The sequence below is a fragment of the Melampsora larici-populina genome (assembly GCF_000204055.1).
Source record: "Melampsora larici-populina 98AG31 unplaced genomic scaffold MELLAscaffold_23, whole genome shotgun sequence".
Lineage (NCBI taxonomy): Eukaryota > Fungi > Basidiomycota > Pucciniomycetes > Pucciniales > Melampsoraceae > Melampsora > Melampsora laricis-populina.
This window is the reverse complement of record NW_006768787.1, coordinates 963,386-990,418: the sequence shown is the minus strand read 5'-3', so window position 1 is coordinate 990,418 and position 27,033 is coordinate 963,386. Positions and strand designations below refer to the sequence as shown.

The 27,033-nt window shown below is 43.3% G+C and overlaps 3 protein-coding genes across 3 annotated transcripts; 1 reads left to right on the top strand and 2 right to left on the bottom strand.

The window, feature by feature from the left end:
• Positions 1–8: 8 nt before the first annotated feature.
• MELLADRAFT_64017 (uncharacterized protein) lies at positions 9–2,765 on the bottom strand (the record flags this gene model as incomplete). The annotated part of the gene is made up of 9 exons (XM_007411042.1): positions 9–518; positions 594–668; positions 741–981; positions 1,041–1,118; positions 1,206–1,336; positions 1,465–1,860; positions 1,927–2,011; positions 2,092–2,247; positions 2,341–2,765. 9 exons carry the CDS (start codon positions 2,763–2,765, stop codon positions 9–11), a joined length of 2,097 nt encoding a protein of 698 aa, XP_007411104.1.
• A 7,546-nt stretch (positions 2,766–10,311) lies between these two features.
• Positions 10,312–17,397, top strand: MELLADRAFT_107456 (uncharacterized protein; the record flags this gene model as incomplete). The annotated part of the gene is made up of 2 exons (XM_007411098.1): positions 10,312–11,007; positions 17,326–17,397. The coding sequence occupies 2 exons, from the start codon at positions 10,312–10,314 to the stop codon at positions 17,395–17,397; spliced, it is 768 nt and encodes a 255-aa protein (XP_007411160.1).
• Positions 17,398–19,628: 2,231 nt separating this feature from the next.
• Positions 19,629–20,243, bottom strand: MELLADRAFT_107455 (uncharacterized protein; the record flags this gene model as incomplete). Its single annotated transcript, XM_007411041.1, has 2 exons — positions 19,629–20,060; positions 20,145–20,243. 2 exons carry the CDS (start codon positions 20,241–20,243, stop codon positions 19,629–19,631), a joined length of 531 nt encoding a protein of 176 aa, XP_007411103.1.
• Positions 20,244–27,033: the final 6,790 nt, after the last annotated feature.

Sequence of the window (27,033 nt, the reverse complement as noted above, 5' to 3'; positions counted from 1 at the left end):
CAGATTTATCAGTCACTACCTTGTTCAGCAGCTGATTCGGGCTTTTGGGCTAATTCATCAGGCTCGTTTAGACGGATCCTTGGAGTAGGTAAGCCGGGCAATGAAGTAGGCAGAGCAAACGTGCAATGTCCTTGGAGACTGTTTTCATCTTTCAGAGATTGATTGCTCCTAAAGGATTGGACCGGGGGAGGAGGAGGAGGTGGTGGTGGCATAGGAGCTCTTGGTGCTGTAGGAGGAGGGGGAGGCGGAGGAGGCGGAGGAGGAGGAGGAGCTGAACCTGAAATGGTGACGGGAAGAGGAGGCGGTGGTGGTGGTGGTGGTGGTGGTGGGGGTGGAAACTTGTTTTTAAATTCCATCTCTGAAGTAACCTTCTCATTCACAACCCTAATGTGAAAATGATGCATCAGAAAATCTTCAACCCACATCAGGAAGAAAGAGGGCAGAAAAATTCGATGTACTGACTGGGTGCATAGTGATGAATGCGATTTGGAATTTAAATCATTAGAAGATGACTGAAACTAAGAATAAATATCAAGAAGGGGTTCAACTCAAAGAATTACGAAAAGGTACAAAGAAAAGTTTTAGTCACTTACTGAATGAATGGGACTTTCGCTATAATCTCTAAATTGCTTTCGAAATTGGTGAACCTCATAAGATTGGTCAAGATGCTATCAAACAGAAATAAGCCATGTCGGATATTTCATTTTTTCATCCAAAGAAGCGAGCTCTAAAAGACTGACCAGATCTAAAAACCTTTCGATATATTTTTCAACTTCCATCAATAAACTAAAAATCGGATCAAAGATCAATTCTCTAGATCTTTTCAACTCTGTTAAACCATCTCCTCCATTCAGTATCAGGTTTAATCCATATAGCCAATTTTTAACCTTGTCTTCTTGATCTTTATTGTTGATTTTTCTAAATCCATTCCAAACTTTGTCAATCAATCTTTGCCAATCTTCATTTTCAATATTGATGTTTCTACCCGAAGACATCATCAGTTTTGTTTTCACACCTTTGATGTGAAAGAGATGACTCACCTAATGTCACGAGTTAGTTTTGAGCTCGCTGATTCACTTCTAGAATCCTTGACAGGTGTCAAGAATACATCATCATCTCTACAACAAAATGTAAAAATAAATATAAAGATTGGGGTGATAAGAGTGAGCTTCAAAAATCAAAAAGAGAGAGAGCTAGAACATTACTTTGAAGGAGTCTGATTGTTTGCTTCATGAATTAATAAACGAGCTTCATATAATTTATCATTCTCTCGGGATTCAATCCAAAGTCGAAGTTGAGAATCAAATGATTGAGGTGTACCAAGATTATCTAATCTCTAGAGAAGAAACACATTTCACATTTCCCCCGCAACAAAAAGAATAAAAAGGAAAGCACTGCTTTAATTCTTGCCCAATCCCGTGAACTCGAAGGGAGGTCTGAAATTGAAAGAGAAAAAGCTCTTACAATGAGTACTTCAGTTAAACCATCTTCATAGATAAATTCTCTGAACTCCATCCGATCTGATAGGTCATGAAACGAATTGACAATCGCATTACACAATGCTAAGGTAGCAGTTCTATAGATCCAAAGTGAATTCATCCCATCTATTTCTGTTAAACCTAGTTCATCTTCGTCAAATTGAGTATTAAAACTTTTATTCAGAGCTTTATAACGAGATAAATTTGGGTTTCCGTTATTCATGTTTATGAGACTGTTTATAACTTGAGGTTGAGCTTCTAACAAACAAAGTCCTGTGAGGATATCTGCAGCTTGAGTTCTTGCTTTGCACGATGAACTCAAGAGTGTCCGAGCAAGGGTGTGTATCAAAGTAGGATGATCCAAAAACATGTTTAATCCGATCTGTGAACAAAAAGCATAAATCAGTCGTAGGATCCAATATTATATTGGTAAGAAGGGATGTTTTACTGGAATGTTAACAATGTCCCTTAAACATCGTGTGATCTGATAAAGAAACAAATTTCGAGTTTCACTTATATCTTGAGGATTAGAACTTTTGACAATTTTCAAAAAATGTTAAACAAAATCAACTGATTGGCATCATCGTAGAAACCTTGTATCAAAATATTTTACCTTTCGACACCTAAACTTTCTGACAACAGTTCTTGTAATAAATTTATTCCTTCACTATCAATTCCAAACTTCTCCAAACCTCCCAAAGAATCTCTCAGTTGACCAGATAGTTTAGCATGTAAATCTCTCAATCTGCTGACACTTTCGTTGGAAATTCTATATTAATTCCGCTCCAAAACATCAGCCAAGTTTTCCAAATAAACAGATAAAAGAGAAAATGGAAACACAAAAATCGAAAGATCGACTTACCCATGCTTTTTCAAGTTCTTTTTCAAGTCTTTAAGACAACTTTCAAGAGAGATGAAATTAAATTTTTCCGGTTTATCTTCTGAATTCCATATAGAAAGCCAATATCCCGACTTGGTACTTTTCTCTTGAGCCATAGTTTGAGAAATAGGTGGAAGACTATAGGAAATTCTACCAGAGATAGAAGCGGCTGCTTTATGATGGCGTCGATCAGAATTTGTACGAGTGGTTTTAGGAATAGAAGAAGTCGAATGAGGATGTAAAGGTGATTCAGGTATCTCAGGTATAGGAATTTGCGATGATCGATTTCGCTGAGAATGAACGTGACTTGGAGGTCTATTTGTAGCCCACGCTGGTATAAATTGGCTAGCGATTGGTTTTTCAGTTATCACTATCGGTTCACTGACGATTCTAGTACGTGAAGGCATCTTGATTGTTGATTGAAACGGTTGATGGTTGGAGGTTTGTTGTAAGGGATTAGATTGACTGTCTTCAAGATTGATGACAATCGTTTGTCAAAGGGATCCTTTGATAAGGGAGGTTAAAGGTGAATGGTTTCTTTTAGAGTGAACAATCTTTTTGAAGAACAGTTCGATCATATTCCGATTTTTACATTTTGGGCACTTGCTTCCTTTCTTTGAAAGGGGAGGTTGAGTTTTGATCAGGAACAATGAAATCCAACTGAAGGTTTTCATTAAAGAAGTCTAACGATCAAATTTCGAAAACAATCACACTTGAGAAGTTGAAATCAAGGATCACCACTCGATAGTCAACGATCATGTAGGAATCAGTAAGCTTAACTAAGCCCCTCTCCCGCGGCTGCGTCCGCGACCTCGGAGAGGGGCTTACCGCAGACTCGGGTTTTTTGGCGGAGGACTTCCAAGAATTAAGTACTGTTAAGTACTTTCTTCAACTTTCCCTCAACACCTCTCCACAAAAAGTCCCAGATATCTCGTATGTTGTTCTTCAAAGAGTTCTACATATTTTGGTACTACACACTTGTGGTTTACTCTGAAGCAAGGATTGCAGAATGTGTGGTAAGCTTTATTGTATGTGTAGCTGTATTTGTCAGTCAAAAATCCCGGAAATGATTATTGGGGTCAAAACTCCAAAATTCCGGGCAAAACCTATTTGGGTTTTGTCTTATTTTTGCCTCGTTAGTAGGCTGAGCACGGTGGGGTTATGTATGGGCTCTTGTGGTTGCGCGCCCTTGTGTGGACCACAAAAAATTGGTAAAAAAATTGTGAGAGGTTGTTGCTTGACAACTGAGGGGGGCGGGAGGCTGCCCTTCAGAACTTAACGTTGTGAAAAGATGCAACATCAAGAAAACAGCCTGCGTCCTCCCATCGAGCAAGAAAGAAACATTCGACAGCGTCCCTTCATCGAGTCAATTGCCGTGCAGCTATGTACTACTGCAAAACAACATCAGACCTACGCTAAAGAGGTCTTCTACTCTTTTTTATGTTCGGATAATCCAGTTCTGAAAGAAAGTCGTCAATACTGGGGTATTGAAAGGGGTCTAAATTCCACTTTTCAGATTGTGCGTGCAATCAAGACTCTCACTCACCAAAGTGAGGAAGGCCGGGCTGCGTGGTGCAAATTCATTTTGACTGAGGTGAGCATTCTTCGCGTTCTTTTGTCTTTACTCATATATATTTATTATTGATGGTGGTTGTGATAGGCGCAGGAACAGATTCAACACGAAATCGAGTCCAAACCTCGAAGTTTTTACAGTTCAAAGAAGATCACAACCGAGTTCTTTGAGCTTGGTCAATTATACGCGCGCGATAAAAAAATCAGGGAATCAATGCCCTTTTTGTGGAACCTTATGTATCATCAAATGTCTCTTCGAGCAAATAATCGTGTAGCTCTAATGGCCGGCGCGTCGCGCAGCAACGTTTGGGACACGTTGGAAGAGGAAATTCCAGAAACAGAACCGATTGATGATTCAGGTCTTACTGTTGAAACCATTGGTGAGAGGGAAGCCCGTCATGATGAGGAAATGTTGTATGTACCAGAAGACAAACACATTGCCGAAAGAGACCGAGCAAATCTAGCAAGTACTTTTTCTAATTCACTATTTATCATCAGTCCTCAAACTTATGTTTGAAATATCTTCAGGTTGCGACCACAATATGCGGCATGATCTCGTACATGTCTAATTACCGGGATAACGCGCTCCAGCTGCACAACGCTTTGACTTTCATCGCGACGGGAGTGTCTGATAGAGTATTTCAATACTTGAATACTCTAGGTCTGTCCAGTTCTCGCGATACAGCATTAAGGGCTCTAAATCATCTCAGAACCGTGCGAGAGGCCTCTCTACGAGCTATTATGTCCCAGTCTTATAGCATAAGCCCGATCATATGCATTGACAACTTCGATATATTACAAAGGGTTCACAATACCCGTGTAGAGACTGTGTCCCATCTATTCCATGGGACATTGGGCTATATTCAGTTTTTACCGAAATGCTTAGATAAAGACATCTCGAAAGATAATGCCAGCACTCACCTTAAAAACTACCATGAAACTCTAGCCGAAGCTCAGAATACTCCGATTCGGTTGGATACATTACGAGATCAAGCCAGCGATATGACCCAGTGGGAGTCAACTTTGAAATGTCAGCTAGCCACGGTCATGTACAAATATATACTTAAACCTGGAACAACTCCTTCGCCCAAACTAGCAACAAGGCCACCTCCAGTTGACCCGATTCCAGTGGACGATCATCATTTGTTCCTGATGAGCCTCATGGACGCGGCCGACAACTCGGCAGACGGGGTTGCGCAGGTATTCGACGAAATTGCATCTCAATGCGGCCTCACTCTTGAAGCGATGTCAAAATGGGTTCGAATTGTCCAAGGCGACCTTGGAACGTGTCAAAATATCGAGAGTCTTCGAAAAAAAAGGTGTCCTGCCGGTACTGATGTAGGGGCCCTCAGCAGTGTTTTGACTATACCCGGTGTATCCCATATCATGTGGAACCTCGCTCAAGGGATACTATCTCACCATTGGGGTAATCCCCATGATTCTAAGGACACCGGGGCGTGGAAAGCATGGCAGGCTTTGGGGGGATTGCAAGGTGCTCAATCTAAACTACCTTGTAACATGGATTTTGGGACAGTTATGAAAGCTCTCCACTCCGTTCACTTTGCAACTTTGGTATCTTGTTTAACGTGAGCAAAATTTGTTTAATTATGTCAGATCGAGATTTGGACTATTTGTTAATATTTATTTGTAACTATTACATATAGCTCGACCATGTCAAAATATGAAAGTCCTCCTGACCTTTCAAAAGAAGGTGTTGCCCAGGAAGTGATCAATAAATGTTACGACAATTTTTGCAGCCCTGGTTCTTTGAAGTCGTGTAAAACTAAAGGTGACAGTTTGGGGTATAATTTGAGGCTACGGATTCGTGATTTTGCCACGGTGGTTGAAGCAGATAGTGCCACACATGCAGGTGATATTGGTAGGTTGAAGCTCATGTGGAAACGGTGGGCTTTGATGGCACATGGTTTGAAGGGCCTGCCGCGTTATGCTTTACATCTTACAAGATTCCTTGTCCTTGTGGAACAAGACCTACCTCCGCTTTTAGCAAAAGTAATATTGCACAGTATTCTTATTCCATCTGGACAGCGCCCAGGACACTTTGTAGGAAATGATCTTTGGCTTGAGTACCAAAATTTTTGGCTCAAACATTATTTCAACCAAACTGTGAGTGACCAGTGTTCAGTATTTTTCCAGTTACTCTTTGGATGAATACTGATGGGATTCTAACCCAGAGTAATGGAACAGAGATTGAAAAATTGATTGCTATGTCAATCAACATTACATTTGTATGTCATTTTCCAGTGAATCATTGCTCGGATTTTACATTTTCACACTAATGAATCAATTTATTCCATTACCACGCTGAACACCCAATGTTCAGCTAAGACAGCTGATACAACAATTGAAAATTCGCAGCGGACTTAAGCCGGTTTTTCAGAATCACTCCCACCAAATATCAGAACAGACACTCGCCAACTTTATCCGCTCTTGGAATCATCAATACATAACTTCGAAAATTTCCACCGTCAAATGTCAGTTTACCGATACCGTTTTAACGGGTACCAACACATTACAAGAGCACATTCTACAAGACCGCAAAAACAAGGAGGTTTCTCGTTACCGATGGGGGTCTTTAGGAGATCAGGTGGTGGATGTAGAAGGGAGTCGTGAAGAATCGCCAGGTGAGCCTGAGGATACCTAAGAGGCCGTTTTGTTACGTTTCGGCGATTTCCCCTTTTTACCTTGGTACGGAGGTGGTTTTCGCTTGTTGCTCTTTGTACCTTTTGATGTCAAGGGGTCGCCTGATGCAGTCGAAGCCTGCATAGCCATTATTAAAAGTGAATAGAAAATCAAACATTAGCAATATGATATATATATATATATGATCAGATCTGCCAAGCGAGTACCTGAGCTACCATCTCAGTGTCATTTTGTGGAGCAACTATGACACTTCCGTTCTTTTTGGATTGGTTCTTTTTTGCATCGTTCTTCTTTGATTCATTCTCCTTCGCGAGAGCCTTGGCTGCGTTATACATTCTCATCTCTGCTTCTGAAGGGTGCAATACGGCAATTGAGTCAGTACTTGCCTTCCACGCGCGAATGTCTTGAAGTATTGAACCATATGTGTTTGGCAGTGGTTCGCTACCAAACACATCATCCAAATGTAGTCCTTGTAAAACAAAATCGTAGTTGATGCACACAGTCCAAAGTTTGATTGGCGAGAATAGGTCGTCAAGAGTATAGAAAGAATCTTTAGGATATTCAGTGTCAAATATCGCCTGCAGGTTTGATTGAATGCGCAAGTACAATTGAATCCACCGTATGTCTTGGTATAGAGGATGATCCTCACGAATCGGACGCATTTGGGTTTCGAGTGATGAATCATGAGGACTCAAATCCTCCGCGGCGAGTTTGAAATCGGGTTGATTGGCTGGAACGTCCTTCTTGAGTACCAACTCAGTAAAATTCGTAGAGGTCAAATTTTTTTGCTGAGCAAGGAAAAAATTTGCCGCATTCAGATCACAGTTCGAGCAGAGGCATGGTGCCATGCCTGCATCTGCCTGCCTTTGAGTTTCGGCAATAACGGCTTGATCGCTTTTGGACACAGGGATGTAGTTACATCTAGTTCAACGTCGAGTCAGATTTATAATGAAATTCAATATAAGACATTTATAATGTAAGAAATTATGAGTCAAAGTGCGAACTACTCACCGTAGAAGAACCTCAAACGCGACTCGTAAACATACGTCAGTGATGCTCATCGCATGCATATGCTGGTCATTATCTTGCTGAGACTGATGCGGTAAAGCCATCAGTCTATCCTTGTCCGCCTGAGCGAGTTGATTGACTATTAGAAAAGCCACCGATGGTTGTCTGTCTCGACCCCCTTGCCCAGCCATTTGCAATAACTCCATCGGGTCTAGCTGACCCATAATGATGACCCTTCTCACACGAGTCCAATTTTGTCCTAAACCTAAGGCGTTTGTACAGGTCATTATCAAGAACTTGCCGTTTCCAAAGTCGAGAGCACGACGAGCCTTGTCAATCGGGCAGGTTGAAGCGTGATATCGCCAGACCGATGAACTCAAGCCATTGCGAGATTCACTTGGGATGTTACGAGCTGAGTTGATTGCTTTTAGAGCTAGATACGTGTCGTTTTGAGTATGACAGTAGACAAGGCTAGGTACTAGCTCTGAGTCACCTATTACAGAAGATGGTGCGAAAAATTTCTTGAGCAAGTCCATTGATGAAGTACCGTGTCTGTTAGAGACCCGGATGAAACGTATTTTGGGGCGAACAAGCTCGCCTCGATGGATGTCTATGTCATCTCTGGATATTTTGAGACTTGCCAGGATCTGTTCGAAATGGCGAGGTGGACACGTTGCTGACATTAGCAGAGTCGGGACTGATTCGGTGGCTAGGAATCGCTCGATCAGATTACCGTAAGATGGCCGAAAAGCGGTGCGATCTTGCAAAATTTGAAAGCATCGAAGATTCTTGATGCGGCCACTCGAGGCAAGGCCCCAACAGTAGATGAGGTGAGCCTCGTCGACTACCTTGAGGACCAGGCGGGTCTGAAACGCTTTCGAAAAGTAGAGACGCTCGAAATGAGTGTTATTCAAAAAAATCTCAGGTGACTATCAAACAAAAAACAGAATATGTTAGCTATACCTTCACCACATCACAATCGGCTAAATGTTGAAGGCTTACAACATAAATAAATTGGTATTTTCCTGCGAGAATTTCTTTGTACACGATTTTAGTGAAGGATGCCCGGGTCAAATTGATTGCCGATAGTCCATGTCTAGCCTTTTCTTCAACCTGTGCAATGAGGACAGTTTGTCAAATCGCAAACAGAGACATATTAGGAGTATAACTTACTTGATTGTCCCCGAGGGCGTCCAAAGGATTCAAAGTCAAGATGATTGGAGCGCAGGCTTTGGTAAACATCAAAAAGAACAATTCCGGTATACGAGACTTCCCGTAGCCGGTACTTGCAAGGAGAAATACGTCCCGATTTCGAACTAGACTGATTGTCGCGTCCACTTGGAGCATTCGAGCAATAACGTTATATTTGTTGTAAAATAATTCAAGTATGACTTCACGCAGCTCTTCATCGTTGTCCTTCAGTAATAACTTTGAGATTGATGGTCGGATTCCTTTAAGAGTTGCTTTGGTGGTAGCTGGAGAGGAATCTGAGGTCTTTCCAACATGAGGCGAAGGTGGCAATATGGCTCCTTGAGAGCGAGTGATCATGACGTAGTTGGGTGAAATCAAAGTGTTGCGCGAGAATGACGGGTCTTTGGAAAGGTCGCCCACCCTAACACTTACTGCTCTAGGATATCTAAGGCCTACAGCCCCTAGGTCATAACCCTTTTGACCCAGGTTTTGGATTAGTCTCGAATTGTCCAAGAACAAATCGACCAAATCTGATTGGCCGCCTGTACACCCAATCTTAGGCTGTTACAGGAATACATAACGACCACAATTGGTCATGGCTCCATCAATGGCAAACCAAGTCTGTTTGTGTTGAAAATAGTACCAAAATATGTAGAACTCTTTGAAGAACAACATACAAGGTATCTGGGACTTTTTGTGGAGAGGTGTTGAGGGCAAGTTGAAGAAAGTACTTAACAGTACTTAATTCTTGGAAGTCCTCCGCCGAAAATCGCGTCTCTGCGATAAGCCCCTCTCCGAGGTCGCGGACGCAGCCGCGGGAGAGGGGCTTAGTTAAGCTTAAGGAATCAGTGAAATATCTGTCAGACTCTGCCATCGTGGCCAGTGGGGAAGGACTTTGTTCGGTTGTTTTGTTGTTGTACTTACACACATATTCACATACCATCTCGCTTAACACAAACCCCAACTGGCCAATTTCCATACCGCAGGAGTTCGGGACCCTCAACCCCGGAGGGAGGGCGCGGCGAACGCGCTGGTGAGGGGGTTTGTTAAGCTCCATTCCCCCGAAGGATTCTGTCTTTTACCACGAATTAGCAACTAGTCACGTGACCCGGTCCGTGACTGCGCAAGTACTCGTCCAAATTTCAAAATCTCATTCTCCTAACTTTTTTCGCACTCTCGAATCGCCTTTTTCACGCGATAACTACCGTCATGGAGGTCGACGACGTGTCGGATACGGGCCAAGAGAAGCAGAAAGTTCCAAAGAACATTTCTGCAACTCGCGACGCGTCCAACGCGTTTATCAACCCAGTTGGTCGCCAGGAACAGCCTAGATCGACTATCCCCCCTCTCGTTTTTGACAAAGCTACCAAAGCTAGTGTCTGTCAAAACGTATCTCAAACACTCTCCATCCAATCATCGGACTTAGGAAACTTCGCCAAGAAGAGATCCAGGACGGACACGCCTGGCACAATCGCAGCAGACCAAGCGTCTGAGTTAACGGGGAGTCCTAGGACGAACCGCATGCAGAATCTTTTCCCAGGCGGAGCAGAAAACCGAACTCTCAAGGAGCTGGTTAGTAAGCTCCTGGAAGTCGCTAAAGCCGGTTTACCGCTTGCGAACAAGTCAAAACAGGCCCAGAAGACATTGATTGATGTCGGAACGGCGGCAGACATCCTGGTATTAACAGGAGCTGTCTACGATCAAGTTATGTTCGAGGATGCTCGACGTAACTTTACCACGCCGGATGCGCTCACCGGTTCTGATCAGAAGAGCCGTCCCATCATATTTAAGGGCAAAGCTACAGATGACAAACTGGAGGCGCTTTCAGAGCAAATGGCGCTCCTCACATCGGCAGTAGAAAGTCTGCAACAAAAGAAAGGACCCACAATCCCTTCTTATGCGCTCGCGGCGTCAAAACATGCCCCACAAAACACAGCAACCAGCCAAAAAACCAACTCGGCTAAACCACAAGCGCCAAAGATGGCACCAAAACCCAAAGCAACCAACATTATAACGTTGGTCCATGAGCCTGGATCAGAGATCACACATCCAGGCCTTTCCAATGCCAAGCTCATTCAAGCGCTTACTGTAGCGTTCAAAGCGTATAACATCAAGATGAAGCCGGACGAAGAATCGACTATTGAAATCAAAAGTGTACGACGACACCCGTCGAATGACATTGATATCATCTTTGAGACCGCTGCTCACGCATCCAAGGTAAAAGAACTCCCCCGCACATGGGTACAGGGCTTCTCCAGAACGCTCAAAATGAAAGAAGAACGTCATGAAATTATCGTAAATGGCATACCCACAACGTTTGATCCGAACATTGAAGATCACCGCAAAGAACTCCAAATATGTAATGGAGACCTCCTCAAAGATATGCTTTTTGTCAGATGGCTCAATCCCAAAGCCTTAGAAGACCCTAATAAAAGGCACTCATCAATCTTAATAGGTTTAAAAACCGAAGAACAGGTAAAACGATGTATCACCGACAAGATATGGCATGGGCGCGGTAAGCACCTCACCCTCAGGAGTGGTCCACCTCCGAGACGATGCTACAATTGTCAAAAGCCAGGACACACAGCGCCTTCATGCCCAAATGATCCCATCTGCCCCTTCTGCGGGGACAAACATCATTCACACACGTGCCCCCAAAAGGGGAAGACTGAGATGAAATGCACGGCTTGTGCTAGAAAGAAAGTTATGCTTGAACCTAACACTAACCTCAAAGCTTTCTTTGCTTCAAACCCGGCCGACATCATACACCACCCATTCAGCCCATCCTGCCCCACGAGGATAGCAGAAAGCCTCCCACCACACAACCCTAGCGGATCACCCAAGATCGTAATCTTAGAAAGCAACGACATGAACCTATCTAAATGATAGAACAACGTCTGCGCGAAATTATAACATCAAAAGACACATCAGCAATACTTCAATTGAACTGCCATTGCTCACAAAATGTAATCCACTCCCTATTGAACCATAATCTTACTAATGAATTCTCCATCATAGCACTTCAGGAACCCCATGTAAATAAAAAAGACTACCTACCGCCAAATCAAACCAACTGGACATTAATCAGCCCCACACCCGCAGCACTAAACGAACAATCACGGCCAAGATCATGCATTTATATAAGACGTGACCTCCAAGCGGCCCTCAATCCAATCACCACACCTTCACGCGACATATCAGCGTGCACCATAACTATTGATAACTTCACTTTACTCATCTCAAATGTATACAATGCACCAAACACATTTTCCGGATTCCAAGCATGGGACGAGATGATGCGAGGCCTACCCCTAGAACTACAACTACTCCCAACAATTGTAGTTACCGACGCGAATCTCCACTCCCCAGTCTGGAATCCCCTGCACAGCACAACTAATGACAAATCAGCTGACGATCTTATTGAAATGATGTCCAAATGGGACCTCAGCCTAAGATCCCCAATAGGCGAACCAACTTACGGCTTAAACTCGACCACCACAAAAGGACCATTGATCTCGTCTGGGTTAATGAACAACTCGACGATGTCATCCAAACATGCTTTATTGATACAGATGACCATACAAATCATTTCTCGGATCACCAGTCCATTATCACCTCCTTCACGACAAAAAATCACGACCAAAAAATTAACAATCAGCAACCACAGCGCAGGAAAAACTGGAACAAGGTGGCTACACCTGACCTGCTTAACAAACTAACCATGACTCTCCCAAAAATAGAGAAACTAACAACCCAAGAAGAAATCAACACATTCGACACAAACTTACGAGAAGCCATAATAACGGCTCTAAACAACAACTCACCCAACAGGCCCCCACCAGGCAAACACAAACACTGGTGGAGGCCCGAAATCCTCGACCCACTGAGAAAAGATGCAAAACGCCTACACCGACAATTCAAAACAGAAAAAACGGACGAAAACAAACAAGAATATAGAAAGGCCAGGAATCTTTTCAACAAAACAGTAGACAAAATGAAAGAGGACAGCTGGAAAACGTATCTCTCCACACTGACACATGAGACACTTTTTCAGGCAAAAAAGTTTGCTTCAGGTAGACAACCATCATCGCTAGTCAAAACCTTGATATCAAACTCAGGAGAGATCTGCTCAACCAATGAAGAGAAGGCAGAGATACTCTTTCGAACAACTTGCGTGGCCACCGCGCCGTGCAGGATCCAGGAATCGGAGAAAATCCAATTCCCGGTAGAAACAACATCTCGCCTCACAGAACCGACCATGCCCGACTTCTTCAGCTACCTCACGGACAAAAACATTAAATCAGTAGTGATGAGTGTTCCACCACTCAAAGCGCCAGGAGCAGATTTGATACCAAACTGGGTATGGAAAAGAATTTGGGTGAAAGCTAAAAATCACATTAGAATCCTTTTCCTACAAATCACAGAGACCGGCCTAATACCTGCAGCATGGAAACAAGCACGCACCGTTATGCTCCCCAAACCAGGCAAACCCGACTACACGGCAGCATCAGCTTACAGACCAATTGCCTTACTGCTCACGTTAAGTAAGCTCTACGAAAAATTACTCACAAAACACCTCTCTGAACAGGTAGAAAAGAAGAGGCTACTCCACGAAGGCCACTATGGTGGACGACCCAATAAATCAGGCCATGAAGTGTTAACACACCTAGTCTCATGGATCAAAAAAGAGTGGACAAAAGGTAAAGTAGTGGGTGCGCTTTTTGCTGACGTGAAATCCGCATTCCCTTCTGTCCACCACCCCAGGTTAATGACCATCCTCGAGAAAAAGGGCTTCCATAGCCAGACCATCAACTTACTCCACAACTTCCTCGAAAACCGCACAACAACCCTCTCCTTCAACGGTTTCGACTCAAAACCTTTTGAACTCACCCACGGCCTACCGCAGGGATCACCACTATCGCCTCTTCTCTATTTATTGTACAACAATGGACTACTAGAGATTACTGACAATATTGATAACGCCACAGCACTAGGATTCATCGACGACGTAGTCCTTCTGACCACGGCAAACGACAAACACCAACTGAAGTCTCAAATGCAAATGCTAGCGTACCGACAGAACGTCTGGGCACAAGACCACGGAGCCATTTTCAATGTCAAGAAAACTTTTTGGATAATATTCAGCCCAAAGGAAGTAGAAGATCCCCCTACTATTAGCTTTGTTGACCGAAGAAACATCTCACCAGAGAAAAAAGCTAAATGGCTGGGTATTATCATTGATGATAAACTTTCCTTTTCCCAACACAGGCGAGCCGTCATTGCAAAAGGACGCCAACAAGCCGGTTTCTTAACCACGCTCTCGAAGTCTGAGTGGGGTATATCTCCAAAGCTCATGCACACGCTCATCACCACAACTATACACACAGCACTCGACTACGGACTAGCCGCTTGGCTGCCGTTTGAACCGCCACAATACTTCACCAAAGACCTGACAACCATTGACAACATATGCGCACGGGCAGCGTTGGGAGCACTACCAACAACCCCGACCGTCTTCTTAACGCATGATGCTAATCTCACGCCAACAAAAATCAGGCTTCAAAGCAAGATCATGAACTTCATGGCGAATGCACTGACAAAGCCCTCTCATTCCCCCATTCACGATTTCGTCAAACAGGCACAAAATTCCAACCCAAAATGCCACCATAACCCGTTTCATCGGTTCTTTCAACACACCATCAGCAAAGAACTGGAGGAATTCATTCTTCAGATCCCACTCGACCCTAGCGACATATTGACACGTCCAACAAATTACTCGACCATCATTCAAGAGAATGAAACAACAGCAAAGATTGAAGCCAACAAACTCACCGCCACGATTGAACACGTTGTCATCTTTACAGACGGCTCCAGGATCCCAAAACGCACTACGGCAGCCGCTGCCTGGTGCAAAAACACCAACAAATCACACGCCGAACACCTAGGACCCGCGAGGACCCATGGCATCTACCAAGCTGAATACAAAGGAGTCCAAATGGGACTATCCATCGCCTTAAGCACTGCCTCGATACACACAAGGCGGACAACTATTCTACTTGATAACCAAGGGGTTATCAAAGACCTACGCTCTAACAAGCTCCCCATCACCTCCCTTGAGGATAGAAAAGAAACTTACAAACGTCTGAATTACTTATTTGCAGCCTTCCCCAACATGCGCGTAAATATCCGCTGGTGCCCAGGTCACGCGGGTGTTACGGCAACGAACGAGTAGACCAAATCGCCAACAAGAAAGCAAAAACAAAACTACCAAGCACTTTCCGAGTTACCCCCAACGCATCAAAGCTTTATATCAGCCATCAAAGAATGGCAAACAAAAAACTCAGAGATCACCGACCCCAACGACCTAAAGCGACTAGGTCACAAACCACAACAAAAATCTCACCTACAACATATCACAGAACTTCAAAAACACTCAATAGGAATTATCACACAGCTCAGGTCAGGGCACGTCCACCTGAACCACTATCTCTCCAAATTTGCACAGGCACAAGACCCAAGCTGCGATTGCCAAGAAGGTATTGAAACAGTCGAGCATTATTTACTTATATGCAACAGATTCAACAATGAGCGCAAGAAACTAGAACAAGACCTCAAAGCCCTAGAATTACAACTCAATACATCAATACTCAACAAACCCGTAGCTTTCAAAGCCATTGCAGAGTACTGCAATAACACCTGGCGGTTTAAAAGCCGCTGGAATTGGGCCACAATCACAGATGAACCTCTGCCTCCAGGCAGGCAACCACCGAGAGAATAATCTCTCAATCACCATCCTTTAGCGCTAAAAATTGTTACTCCATTACATATTGTATACTAGATGAAACAGCCAACAGCAACCTTTCCCCCTGACACAGCCAGAGGGGGTTTTACCGGTGCTGGAAATATATGCAGTGTCTAATAGCCTAACGGCTCTAATGACACTTAAAGCAATATAAAAAAAAAAAAAAAAAAAAAAAAAAATCCCTTGTTGGGTCTTGAGTGGCGCTGGGCTTTGGACGTGTGAGCTTCATTTCGAAGCTCTAGGAAGTTTGAACAAAAGGAATCATAATTGAATTGCATTTTACTACTAATTATGGGTAACTATCTTTTGTTACAATTAAGACTGTTTTACACTAAGATGTACGCGTGAACAGTAGATCACGTGTATGGGGGGAGGTGCCTATCATTCGGCGTCTCTAGGACAAAACTCGGAGAGGGGGTAGCCAGGGTTTGTGAAACCTCCAGGGAGAGGTAGTCATCGACATATCTGAGCACCGCCATAGGATCCTGGTAAACGAGAGTGGGATCCAGAGTTTCCTAAAATTGGAGACGAAAAATGAAAGGTACTGACATCAGAGTGCGTCACAGACGACGGGGACTTAAGCACAGAAGGGGGTTAGCGCTTAGCCCAACACTCAGTGTTTTCGCAAAGCCTGAGCCTCGCGCGAACCCCCGCACTGTGTGAAAGACACTGACGAAAGGACGTACTCTTAGTACCCGCAGCGTACATCTGTTCAACGAGAATTGTTGATCAAAGAGATGATTGAGGATGCGCGTCGCAACTCCTCAGCCGAATATTCCCTGAGATATATCAGGTAACAATCGGATGTCCAGCGGCCTAAACGTTGGATGTCGGAATGATCCACGCCCAGGGCGTTTCTCAAAGACGCGCCTCCAACGCGAAACGAGTGACCCGATAAAGTTGTGAGACCTTCAGCGTCCCATATCTGCTTACATCTCCGAACAACGGCAGTCCTTGTGAGGTTAATACGGACGTCGCCTTCAAAATAGCCAAAGAGGGAGTTGCTCGGTTCAACAGCTGATGCTAATCTTCGATGTATGGCCGCCACCAGACAGAGCATGTTTGGCTGCGCGTTCAACAGGATGGGTTGTGGTTGGCCGGCCTTCGCTGTCTTCGCTCCGCGCACCGCTAGTGTGATGGTTCCTTGTGTTGACGGTGACTGCAAAATGTCAGTACAGAGTACCGAGTTAAGCCAGGCAGGCTTGCCGACGCGGAAGTCATAAGTCAGCTCTCCCAAACGAGCGAGACCCCAAAATGCGCAGATTGCTACGTCTAGAACGGCAGAGTCTGCCCGTGACCCGTTCGCCAATTTCATATACAACATCAGGATGTGTTCCAACATGACAGCCGGTTTGGCCGGTTTCTGAGGTACGAGGGAGTCAGCGCGTGCGGACGCTCGTAACATGACTGCTACCCTCTCTGTGGTAGTATGAGGGTAAGGCAGGTCATGATATAGATGCCAGGCCTTCAATCCCGAAAGGTAGTTGGCCAAAGTTTTCGACGAGATGTCGTGATTGGTGAGTTCACCGTCTACTCGTCCGGCCCACCAGCAAAACCAGTAGATGTCATTTGGGGTCGCAGACAAACTAAAGGGCCTAGAGTTTGATTTGTTCTAGAAGGTATAGAACTTCTTCACGGCTCCGTTATAGCTTCGTAAAGTGCTGATCTTCCAACCGTGCAACAGGTGTAGCTGGAGCGAACTGGGGTAAGAGGGCGGATGAACTCCGGACAAGAAAGCTGCCACGGTTTCTAAACGGATTGATGAAGACATGTCGTATTGTGAAGGCGATGATTCCTATTCTTGAGTGAAGTAGTGACTCTGTGGGAAAGCCGAAACAAATGATTAAAACGTTGGTACTTGTCTCACAACTGTATCAGGCCTACTTCAGGTCAGCGTCGCGTCAAGACCAATATTAAATATTTCATTTCCATGCTCAGCTAATCTCCAAAAAGAAAAAGTTGCTAAGAATACAGATTACGTAATCTATCTAAACTGAAGCAAGAAAGACGTCGAATGGATATGTCCTAAACAAATAGAAGCGATGAGAGCAAACTACAAATCACCAAAGCTGAAACATCAGGGTGTGACCACAGGAAATAAAATGCCTAACAAATCCTCGGGCATGTCAAGTGTCACAAGATCTTTTAAGTCGTGTTTCTTAACGCTCCCATCTGGGAGTTCGATATCCCTACTGCCTCTAGATAGCTTATCAGACAAGTTATCTTCAGAGACAACTCTTCTCAGATCAAGGTCTATTTGATGATCAATCAAGATTTGCTGTATAATTTTCCACTCAGCGTTAACCTCTTTATCTCTTGATTTCCTTTTGGTTACTGCGGCTTGACTGGTCGTATTATCTGTCCAAACGATCAAATTCTTTCCTCTACCATAACCTAATTTCATTGCCATCAGGAGTCCTAATTGTATTGCGACGGTTTCCAACCAAGCAATCGTTCTAGGGTGTTTGCCTGAGTTTCTCCAGTTTTCATCGGCTTCGAACTGGATCCATTTAACACCAATCAGAACTCCGATGCCCCAATCCGAGGCATCCCCTACCCAATTTATCTCGATTGGGTCTGGTGTTGCGATCAATCGTAAATTCTTAAAAGATTTCAGCGTCGACAGCCAAAAGGATACGTCTTCCAACACATCCTCAGGTAGATGTTGCTTCGCCTGATGATGAACCCATCTCGCTTTCCATCCATACAAACTACAAAGATAACATTTCAATTGTGGTAGAAGATATGACACGTGACACAGCCTCCCTACAACAACATCAACCTGATTGTAGTTCCATGTTGCATTTGGCGCAAGGAATTCTTCAATTTGTGCGATCTGTATAGCCAGTTTTTCTTCTGTTAGCTTGACGGTCTTATGAAATCCGTCCCAGACAAATCCGATAAATTTCTGTTTGTACTGGAACTTGGAGCATTTCTTCTCGTTTGTTAAGACACCTAGTTGCTGTGATCGTTTGACTATATCCATCATATCTGTTGACGATCCTAACCTTTTTACAAATAGGTTGTCATCAACCCAACGAAATACTGTTACTAAATCAAATTCCGAAATCATGATTCTTTTCCAAGCATCTGCTGGTCTACCAAAAGATCCACAACCTGCAACTCCTCCAAAAGTAATCCTAGTATCTAGGAATATTTCACCAGTTGTGCTTAAAACCATCAAGTATTTCCATTGTTCCATCAAGGTTGGGATCTTAGGGTTAGCCTTTTCCCAATGGAACAAGGCGAGTAAAAATAGTTCTTTTGACAGTTTGAAGAGTTTTGCAACTTTGTTAAAATCATCCCACGTTGTTTTAAAATCTTCAGCGTTGACAAAAGAATTGACAGAACGAATTTGAGGGTCGTTCCTAGGATAGGATAAGTCGTTAATGGGTCTGGTTGACCCGTCTCCATTAACTACAGCTCCCAAAGGGTTTGTTCTAAAGAACAAGAACACCTTCATTACCTCCTCATGAGTGTATGGTCCAAACATCCTCTTCTTTTCGATTTCTTGTTTCATACTTTTAAGAATTTTTTCTGCCGCTAATTCTGAAGATGAATGATTGTTCGGAGTGTAGAAAGGCAGATCTAAAACCCGATGCTGAGGTATGCCTTGATCGAATCCGAATTCGAAACCATGTAAAACATCCTTGAATTTGTCTATTAAGCTAGCCTTTCTAAGCGCTTTCCTCCACTCATCTATATTCATCTCACACTTAATTTCAGTCGGCCATTTCTTTGGTATGATCTCAATTTTTGAAACTCTCTTTTGGGGCATTCGGTTTGAAATTATTCTATTAAATTCAACTTGTACATTGTTTCTATCATTGGCACTAATCATTCACAAACAAATCAAAACATAAATTTCAAAACAAATTAGAATCATTCTCAATCCACAAAAATCTAGAGATACACAATGCGATTGATCAGGATACATAGAGAGGCAAGATAAAATTGTACAGTTTTCTTATCAATGTCTCTGGAAAGGAAAAGGAGAATTGAAAAACTAAGCGAATAATCTTAAAAGATTATAAACCTACTGTTTGCTAGTGCTCGCGGTAGGTCCTTCCACCCCTTTAGCTTTCCTTACATAATTAGGATCAAAGTGGTTTCCATGATATCCTTTTCTCTTCTTCCCATCAAATTGTACATTTGGATTTGAATTTGATTGTGGTTGTTTGTTGTAAGAATTTTGGAAAACTTTACTTCCAGATTGGTTCATATAATTGTTGTTGTTTTGATTATAACTAGAATTACTATTAAAGGAAGAATTTCTTGATATTGATTGTCTACTCTTAGGCGCACCGGTGTTGTGGTCCCAATCGAGCCTTTCACCTCCTTCTGCATATGGATTGTCTTTAAAAGTTAATTCATCACATTTCCTAGCCTTTGCAAAACAAATTTCTTTAATGTCATTTCTTAATTTTGATATGTTGATAGGACCGTTTGTTCCATCTTCATAAACCACCTTTTCAGTAAATAATAACGATCAAATCTTCAAATCGTATCTAAACGCGACCATCAAGCATTCAGTCTCTCTGATGCTTTCAACGTTTTCTTTATGCAATTCCAACCATTCAGCTAGCTTCACATATTTAAATTTATAACAAATTGCTTTGATGAAATTTTGATAATTGATCGTCCAAGTCATGTAGGTTTGTGAGAATTCATGGGGATATGGCAATCCTGAATAAAGATTCTGAGCCTTAGTTGAGTCATTGCTTTTTACTTTCTTTTCCGCATGATATTGCCAGGCCTCTTCTTGCCAATCTTCATTAAAAATAGTTAGTGGTACTGGTAATTTAAGTTCTTTGATATTTTTCTCGAAAAATGGAGTCAGTCCAACATTGCTATCAGATCCTGTTGATGCACCTTCTTTAAAAGTAAAACCATTTTCTACAACTTTGATTGACGTTTGTACAATCGGGATTGATTCGTTAGGTTTTAATAAATTCAAATCTATTTTTGCTATTTCTTCATTTGATGGCAATCGTGATAAAGATGAAATTGCATTTTTCATGGATTCCACTATTTTGAGCCCCCCTAGCGATGACCCGTAGCCCCCCTGTATTTGGGGCATACCCAACTGACCCGATGGAAACCCGAACATCACACGCCAGAAATTAGCAGACTCAGACCTTGGGGGCTACCTGAGGGCTACACACAAGGGTACCTTCCCATAATGCAGCCCCTTTGGGCTACTTTTGAGGGCACCTTCCCAAACAATAGCCCTGTTTACCACTGTTTGCCCGCTTTGGTACCCCTTTGGTAAGAAAGGGGCACCAAAGGGGGGCTACAGCATCCATCCATCCATCCATCAACAGTTTGACACTTACCTCAATCCGGACGCACGGAAATCACGCACAGACATGAACAGGCGAGTGAGGTAGCACTGCTCTTCCAATTTCCCCTTCCCCCCTTCTTCAACTGTGTCCTTGATCTCTTCATCTTCACTCAAACTTTGTGTTTACTTCAAATCAACAAGGCATCAACCTTCCTTCAACTCAACTACAGCTGTTTCGAAAACAAAACTGGTTGTCGTTGTTTTTTTCTTTTTTTTTTCATATCCGCGGTCAATTTATTTGACCTGATTGGGCTAATTCTCCCAATCGGGAGCAAATATGTATCCAAATTCTATTCGCATGCACCTTGTCCAAGCCCCCATCTTGCCAGATCCACCTCACCACATCTCACGAAACAAAAACAACAAGAATGCCTCGATACAGCGCCGACATCAAAGTGCAGGCGATTACTTTATTGTCCGAAGGTATGAGTCGAGCAGCCGTCAAACGCCATCTGCGATCTGCAGTACATGTGGACACCCTCACCCAATGGCAAAAACTATACGAATCAACTCTAGCCGTGGTTCGCAGTGCATCAGAATATGAGAAACGTGGTCGTCCCCTCGTATTCTCAGATCAAGAACGTGAATTCATGGCCGACTTGATCTCTGTGGATAGGAAGAAATAGAGGTTGATGGTTGTGATGTTGGAAATGTGATTGGGCCAGTTTGGCTGAAACGTTGATAAGGAAAATGCCCCGGTGCATGTAGGATTGGTGCTTCTTGAGTCAAATCTTGAGCCGGGTGGAAGAAGCTTGAGGATGTACCGCTATAAGAACCACGAGACTGTTGAGCTGTGTTGAAATTAGTGGTTCTTTGATATGGGAGTGATTGATTGAAACTTTGAAAAGGCCGTGAATTCCGATCAGCAGGCATGTTGAGGATGGCTCAATTGTGTTGTGGACAAACGTGGCGCTGGCTTCAAGCTTGCAATGTGATTCAACAGGGTCCAACAGGATTGAACCTCATGCCACGTAATCAGCTGTCATCAGCCTTTTGCGCGGTTTTTCTGCTAGATTCAAAACCGCGGATATGAAAAAAAAAAAAAAAACGACAACCAGTTTTGTTTTTGAAACAGCTGTAATACCACACGTATACAACATCAAAGCACCTTGCACGGTACGTCAAGGGTTGAAACTCTGACATGTCCAACCAAACCCCACCTCCCCCACTTCCGAAAAATTCAACTTCGGGAGTGGATCACCCGTTTAACAACCATCCCATTAATCCCTACCCCACACAACATCACCCGTCCTTGATCAACATTCCCCCATTTATACCACCTCCAAGTAGTTATACAAACGCTCAACCTCACCCTCACCATCAATTCCCCAATTCCTATTGGTACCCTCCTCCCGGAATCCCTTATCCACCGTTTCCTTATCATCGCTCGATGTTTGCGCATGGAGATGTTAATCAACTAACAGCTCCGCATGATGCGAACACTCCCTTCATGTATCATCCCATTACTGCTCCGTCACATCATCCTGGACCCCATTGTTTCGAGCCTCAGTGGCACCAAACTGCATATCCCCAAATGCCATCTTTAAATGTATCGTCATCCCATAACTACCCTCCTGTCAAGTCACACAACTTCAGTGGTCAACGTATTTCAACTCTCGAAGAAGCCAGTCCCTCGATTAACTTGAACAGCCCCATTAACTCTGCTTCTGCTAGTACCTCAGATTCAACCGATTCTTCTATGTTAGTCAATTCAACCACCAAATCTTCCATCAATCCATCAGTCTTGACCCCAAACAACAATACAAATTACCCAAATCCTACTCCTACAATCGCACCAGTTGTGACTTCAAACAACATTCCGGTCATTGATGCAAACAACCACAACCCGAATCAAATTGCTATTACACAACCTACACTTATTATTAACAACGCAGAAGACGATGCGGATCCTTTAGCTCAAAATCCTACTGAGAGAGACGACGACTGGCCTGCCATTGGTATGTTGAACCAGTCTCTTATAATCATACCATCGAAAACTTAGTTCAAAATACTGACATGACATATTTTGAATGCCTTGCAGGTCAAACACCCGTTCGCTTGCTTCTATCACCCAAAATCGGGAAGAACTTCATTGAAATGGAGAATGGAGTCATGTATCTGAATGCCGTCGCGCGACATCAAGGTTACGCTTTGGCTATCAAGAGTCACAAGACCAAACATAATCACACAATTCGAATCTATCTCAGATGTGCACTTGGCAACCGAGTCAAATCAAAAGCAACCAAACGTACAACCTCTTCGAAGAAAACCGGATGTCTATTTGAAGTTTCACTCAACTACCGCCAACGTGTTGACTGATGGGTTGTAACCCACGATCACAATGATACAAGCAAACACGGTCACAACCACCCTCCCTTTGACGAACCCCACAACTTAGCCATCTATCGTCGCTTCCCACCCGAAACGCTTCATAAGATCAATCTTTTATCATCTACTGGCTGCCGAGCTGGTCAAATCCAAAATTTGATCGACGTTGATCCAGGATCTCGTCCACTTCTCCGCGACATACACAATGTACGAGCTTGGTTTCGGGATAAGTGGCTTAATGGACGCACTCCAGTCCAGGGACTTTTTGATCTCATATCCGCTAGTCATTGGGCGCATCGTACACTCACCTCAGCGGATGGAACACTTCAAAATTTATTTTTTGCCAGTCCCTCGGCGATTCGTCTAGCTCGCAGATTTCCTACCGTCCTCAGTCTGGACTGCACCTACAAAACAAATCGATTTAATCTACCTCTGTTACATATTGTTGGGACAACAAACACTCACAAGTCATTCACTGTGGCCATGTGTTTCATGAGTAGTGAGAAGGAACCTCAATATGAATGGGCCTTGACTCAGTTGAAGGAGATAATATTTCAGAATGAAGACGAAAACTCAACAGTCGAGTTACCCAAAACTTTTTCGACTGACGCAGAACAGGCTCTCATCAACGCTATCGGTACGGTTTTTCCTGAGGCAGCACACATCTTGTGTGTCTGGCATATCAACACAAACATAGCGAAAAACTGTAAAAGTAAATTTACAGAACCCAAATGGACTGCTTTTATGAAGGTCTGGAATGCGTTTGTTGCCTCCAAAACAACTGAAGAGTACGATGCCAACCTCGAAGCCGTGGCTAAGATTGGCAAAGCTCATAATGTATTCAGCTACCTTGAAAATACTTGGCTGAATCGCACAGAAAAGTTTGTAACTCTATTCACTTCAAAAACCCCTCATTTCGGTAACTCGTCTACTTCTCGTGTCAAAGGAAGTCACTATTGTGCTAAACGATTCCTCGACGGGCGGAACAATGACTTTGTCACTTGTTTTCAGTCTTTTATGCGATTCGAGGACCATCAAATGACAGAGATCAACGTATTGGTAGGAATTGAAAGGACCAAAACCCTTGAAGGAGTTCCAGTTTTCTTCAAACAATTAAATGGAGTAGTATCTCACTTTGCACTCAAGAAATTGAAGTCTCAATACGAATTATTACCAGACTCGCTCAACTCAACTTGCTCTCACACGTTTCGAGGCTCTTGGGGCATTCCGTGTTCTCACGAACTGGCAATTGCTCGAGACAACCACGATTATATATCTCCCGATTCAATTCATTCACAATGGAAGCTTGACATGGATGTTCCACCCGCCAACCACGAAGCCTTAATTGCTGCTGCAAGATCCAAGTTCAATCTCCTTTTGCAACTTCCTGAACACACACTTTGTAAAGTGTTTTCCGAGTTGTCCCTACTCAAATCTAGTCGTTATTCCCTGGTGCCCATCCTGAACGCCGAAGTCAAACTAAACAACCGAGGACGCCCAAAAGCTAATCAGAAAAGACCGGCTGAATCTCAACAAGGCCGATGGATATCATCATTTGAGGCCAAAGAAGCCGCTAAGAAACCTCGTGTTGGGAAATGTAGCTTTTGTTCAACTGGAGGTCACAAAATCACCACATGCCCCCTTCGGCTGTCGCAGGTTCAATCCAGTGCTCCTACCCCCTCTGCCTCTCATTCAAAACGCGGCAAAGTTGCCAAAACCAAGAAAGCTCTTCTCAAGCCATCAACTTCCGATTCAGACGCCTCACACATTCTCAAGACCTCGGTTTTGGAATCAGACGTCTCTGAAAATCTTACAGAAACTTCTTCAGAGTCCGAACTCGAGAACTATGTTGAATCAGAGCAAGATGAAGGCAATTCATCCTCTGAATCAGAATCAGAACTTGAAGAAAAACTTGTGCCCATTTTGCGATGAACCTCTCCCTGAGCATCCTTCAAACAAACTGACTTTGTTGAAAGCTAAGCTACTTGCCATGCCGAACATTAGCAAGGGAATAGGACGTCCAGGCGCTATGTCTCTTCCGGTCAGTAATCTTTGTCTTCATAGATTTTGGTTGTTGTTGACGTGTTGACTTCATTCTTTTGCTTTTTTGGCCCAAAGTTTACCCAAACGGCGGACTTTTGTCATTTACATGAAGCCGAACTACAAATCATCCCACTTGGAGTTAGCAAGGGATGGCCTACGAGCATTGACTTTGGTGCTTTAGAAGGGTTTGTTCATTCAAACAAATCAGTATAAACCGACCTTTGTAATTGCAAACTAACTAAGTTTCTTTCATAGTCGCATCAGAAACCATAGCACTACTCTGAGTTACATAGTGAAAACAAAAGAATCCTCCTCTTACTTCTTAGACACGAAGCAAAAATTCAAGGGAAAAGGTCACCGTATGGTTCCTGCAGAGATGGCTCACTTCGAAGTAGAACAACCTGGATAGTTAGTCTACTCTCACTGTTGTCTTCTACTTCGTGTGCTGATATGTTTTCTGAATGACTTTGTCAGTTATGGTTATCAGGGGTTTGAAATCATTGTTCGAACCCTCAAATCACTATTCCTCTTGGATCCAAAGTCCGATATTCATCTCACTTCACAAAAATCAGCTCCGCTCACTCCGGATTTATTTGTCCGACAAGTTCTTATTCCTGAACTTTCTCTTAGCTTGATTAGTGAAGATTTAAATTTGAAACGAGACGATCCTAAGGTCCGAGAAACCCTTGAAGGCAGCCGAGCGTTTGGATCAGTAGTGTTTCCAATGCCAGATGAACCTTTTGAAATAGTCAAAAATGATATTCAGGATATAGCTACTCAAGATAAGGTTTCAACTTCCAAATCTACAGGCGCTTCGAGTTCCAAAAACATCTCTCCTCACAAGATCGGGCCAGAAGAACGGAAGTTGTTGAAGAAATTACCTCATATGATCATCCCCTTTATCAAATCAGTGTACAATCCACCAGCTTACGGTAACTGTGGTTACTACGCCATCGCTGCAGCTATCAATATATATCATGAGGATTCATATGTTTCGGTGCGAAGCGCTCTTTGTGAGGAGCTCATTTCATTTCGGGACGCCCATGAACGGCTTATATCTACTGCCCCTGGAATGCAGACCAAGCGAGTGAAGAGTCGAGTGGTCAAAACTTTTGCCACAGAGGTGATTGAAGACCTCCTTGTAAGACTTGGACCTCAAGGCTATACTTGTAGCCAGGAATTCTGGTTGCGCATGCCGTACTTGGGATACGTTATTGCAAGTGTTTACAACCGTCCGGTCATTGTATTTGATCCTAATGTGGTCAACTGCTACACGTATTTTCCTTATCGGACACCACCAAACAATTATGATCCCATCATACTTGCCTTCCTCAATGGCAATCATTTTGTAACGCTCGAAACAAATGTGAAAGAAGTTCCCTTCCCTGCAATATACGGTCAGCTACTTTCGGAGGCAATTCTCAACAGCAAAATACCACAGTGGATCGAACATTATCAACATCAATTGGATAAGTGGGTCAATCGAGTATAAAGTTTCAATAGCCTGTTTTCTCTTTCTTTTGTTTGTACGTATACGTACTCGGTTGTAGTTTGACTCAGTTGTATACGTCCACATATGCCTTATGCCACTCTATGCCACCACCTATGATATGAATCATGAAATTAATATGCCATTATGTATGAACTTTGTGCCATAGTGAGTGCGTGTCAAAATCTTTTGATAAAGCTGAAAAAAAGTTTGGAGACAATTTGGATGGATGGATGG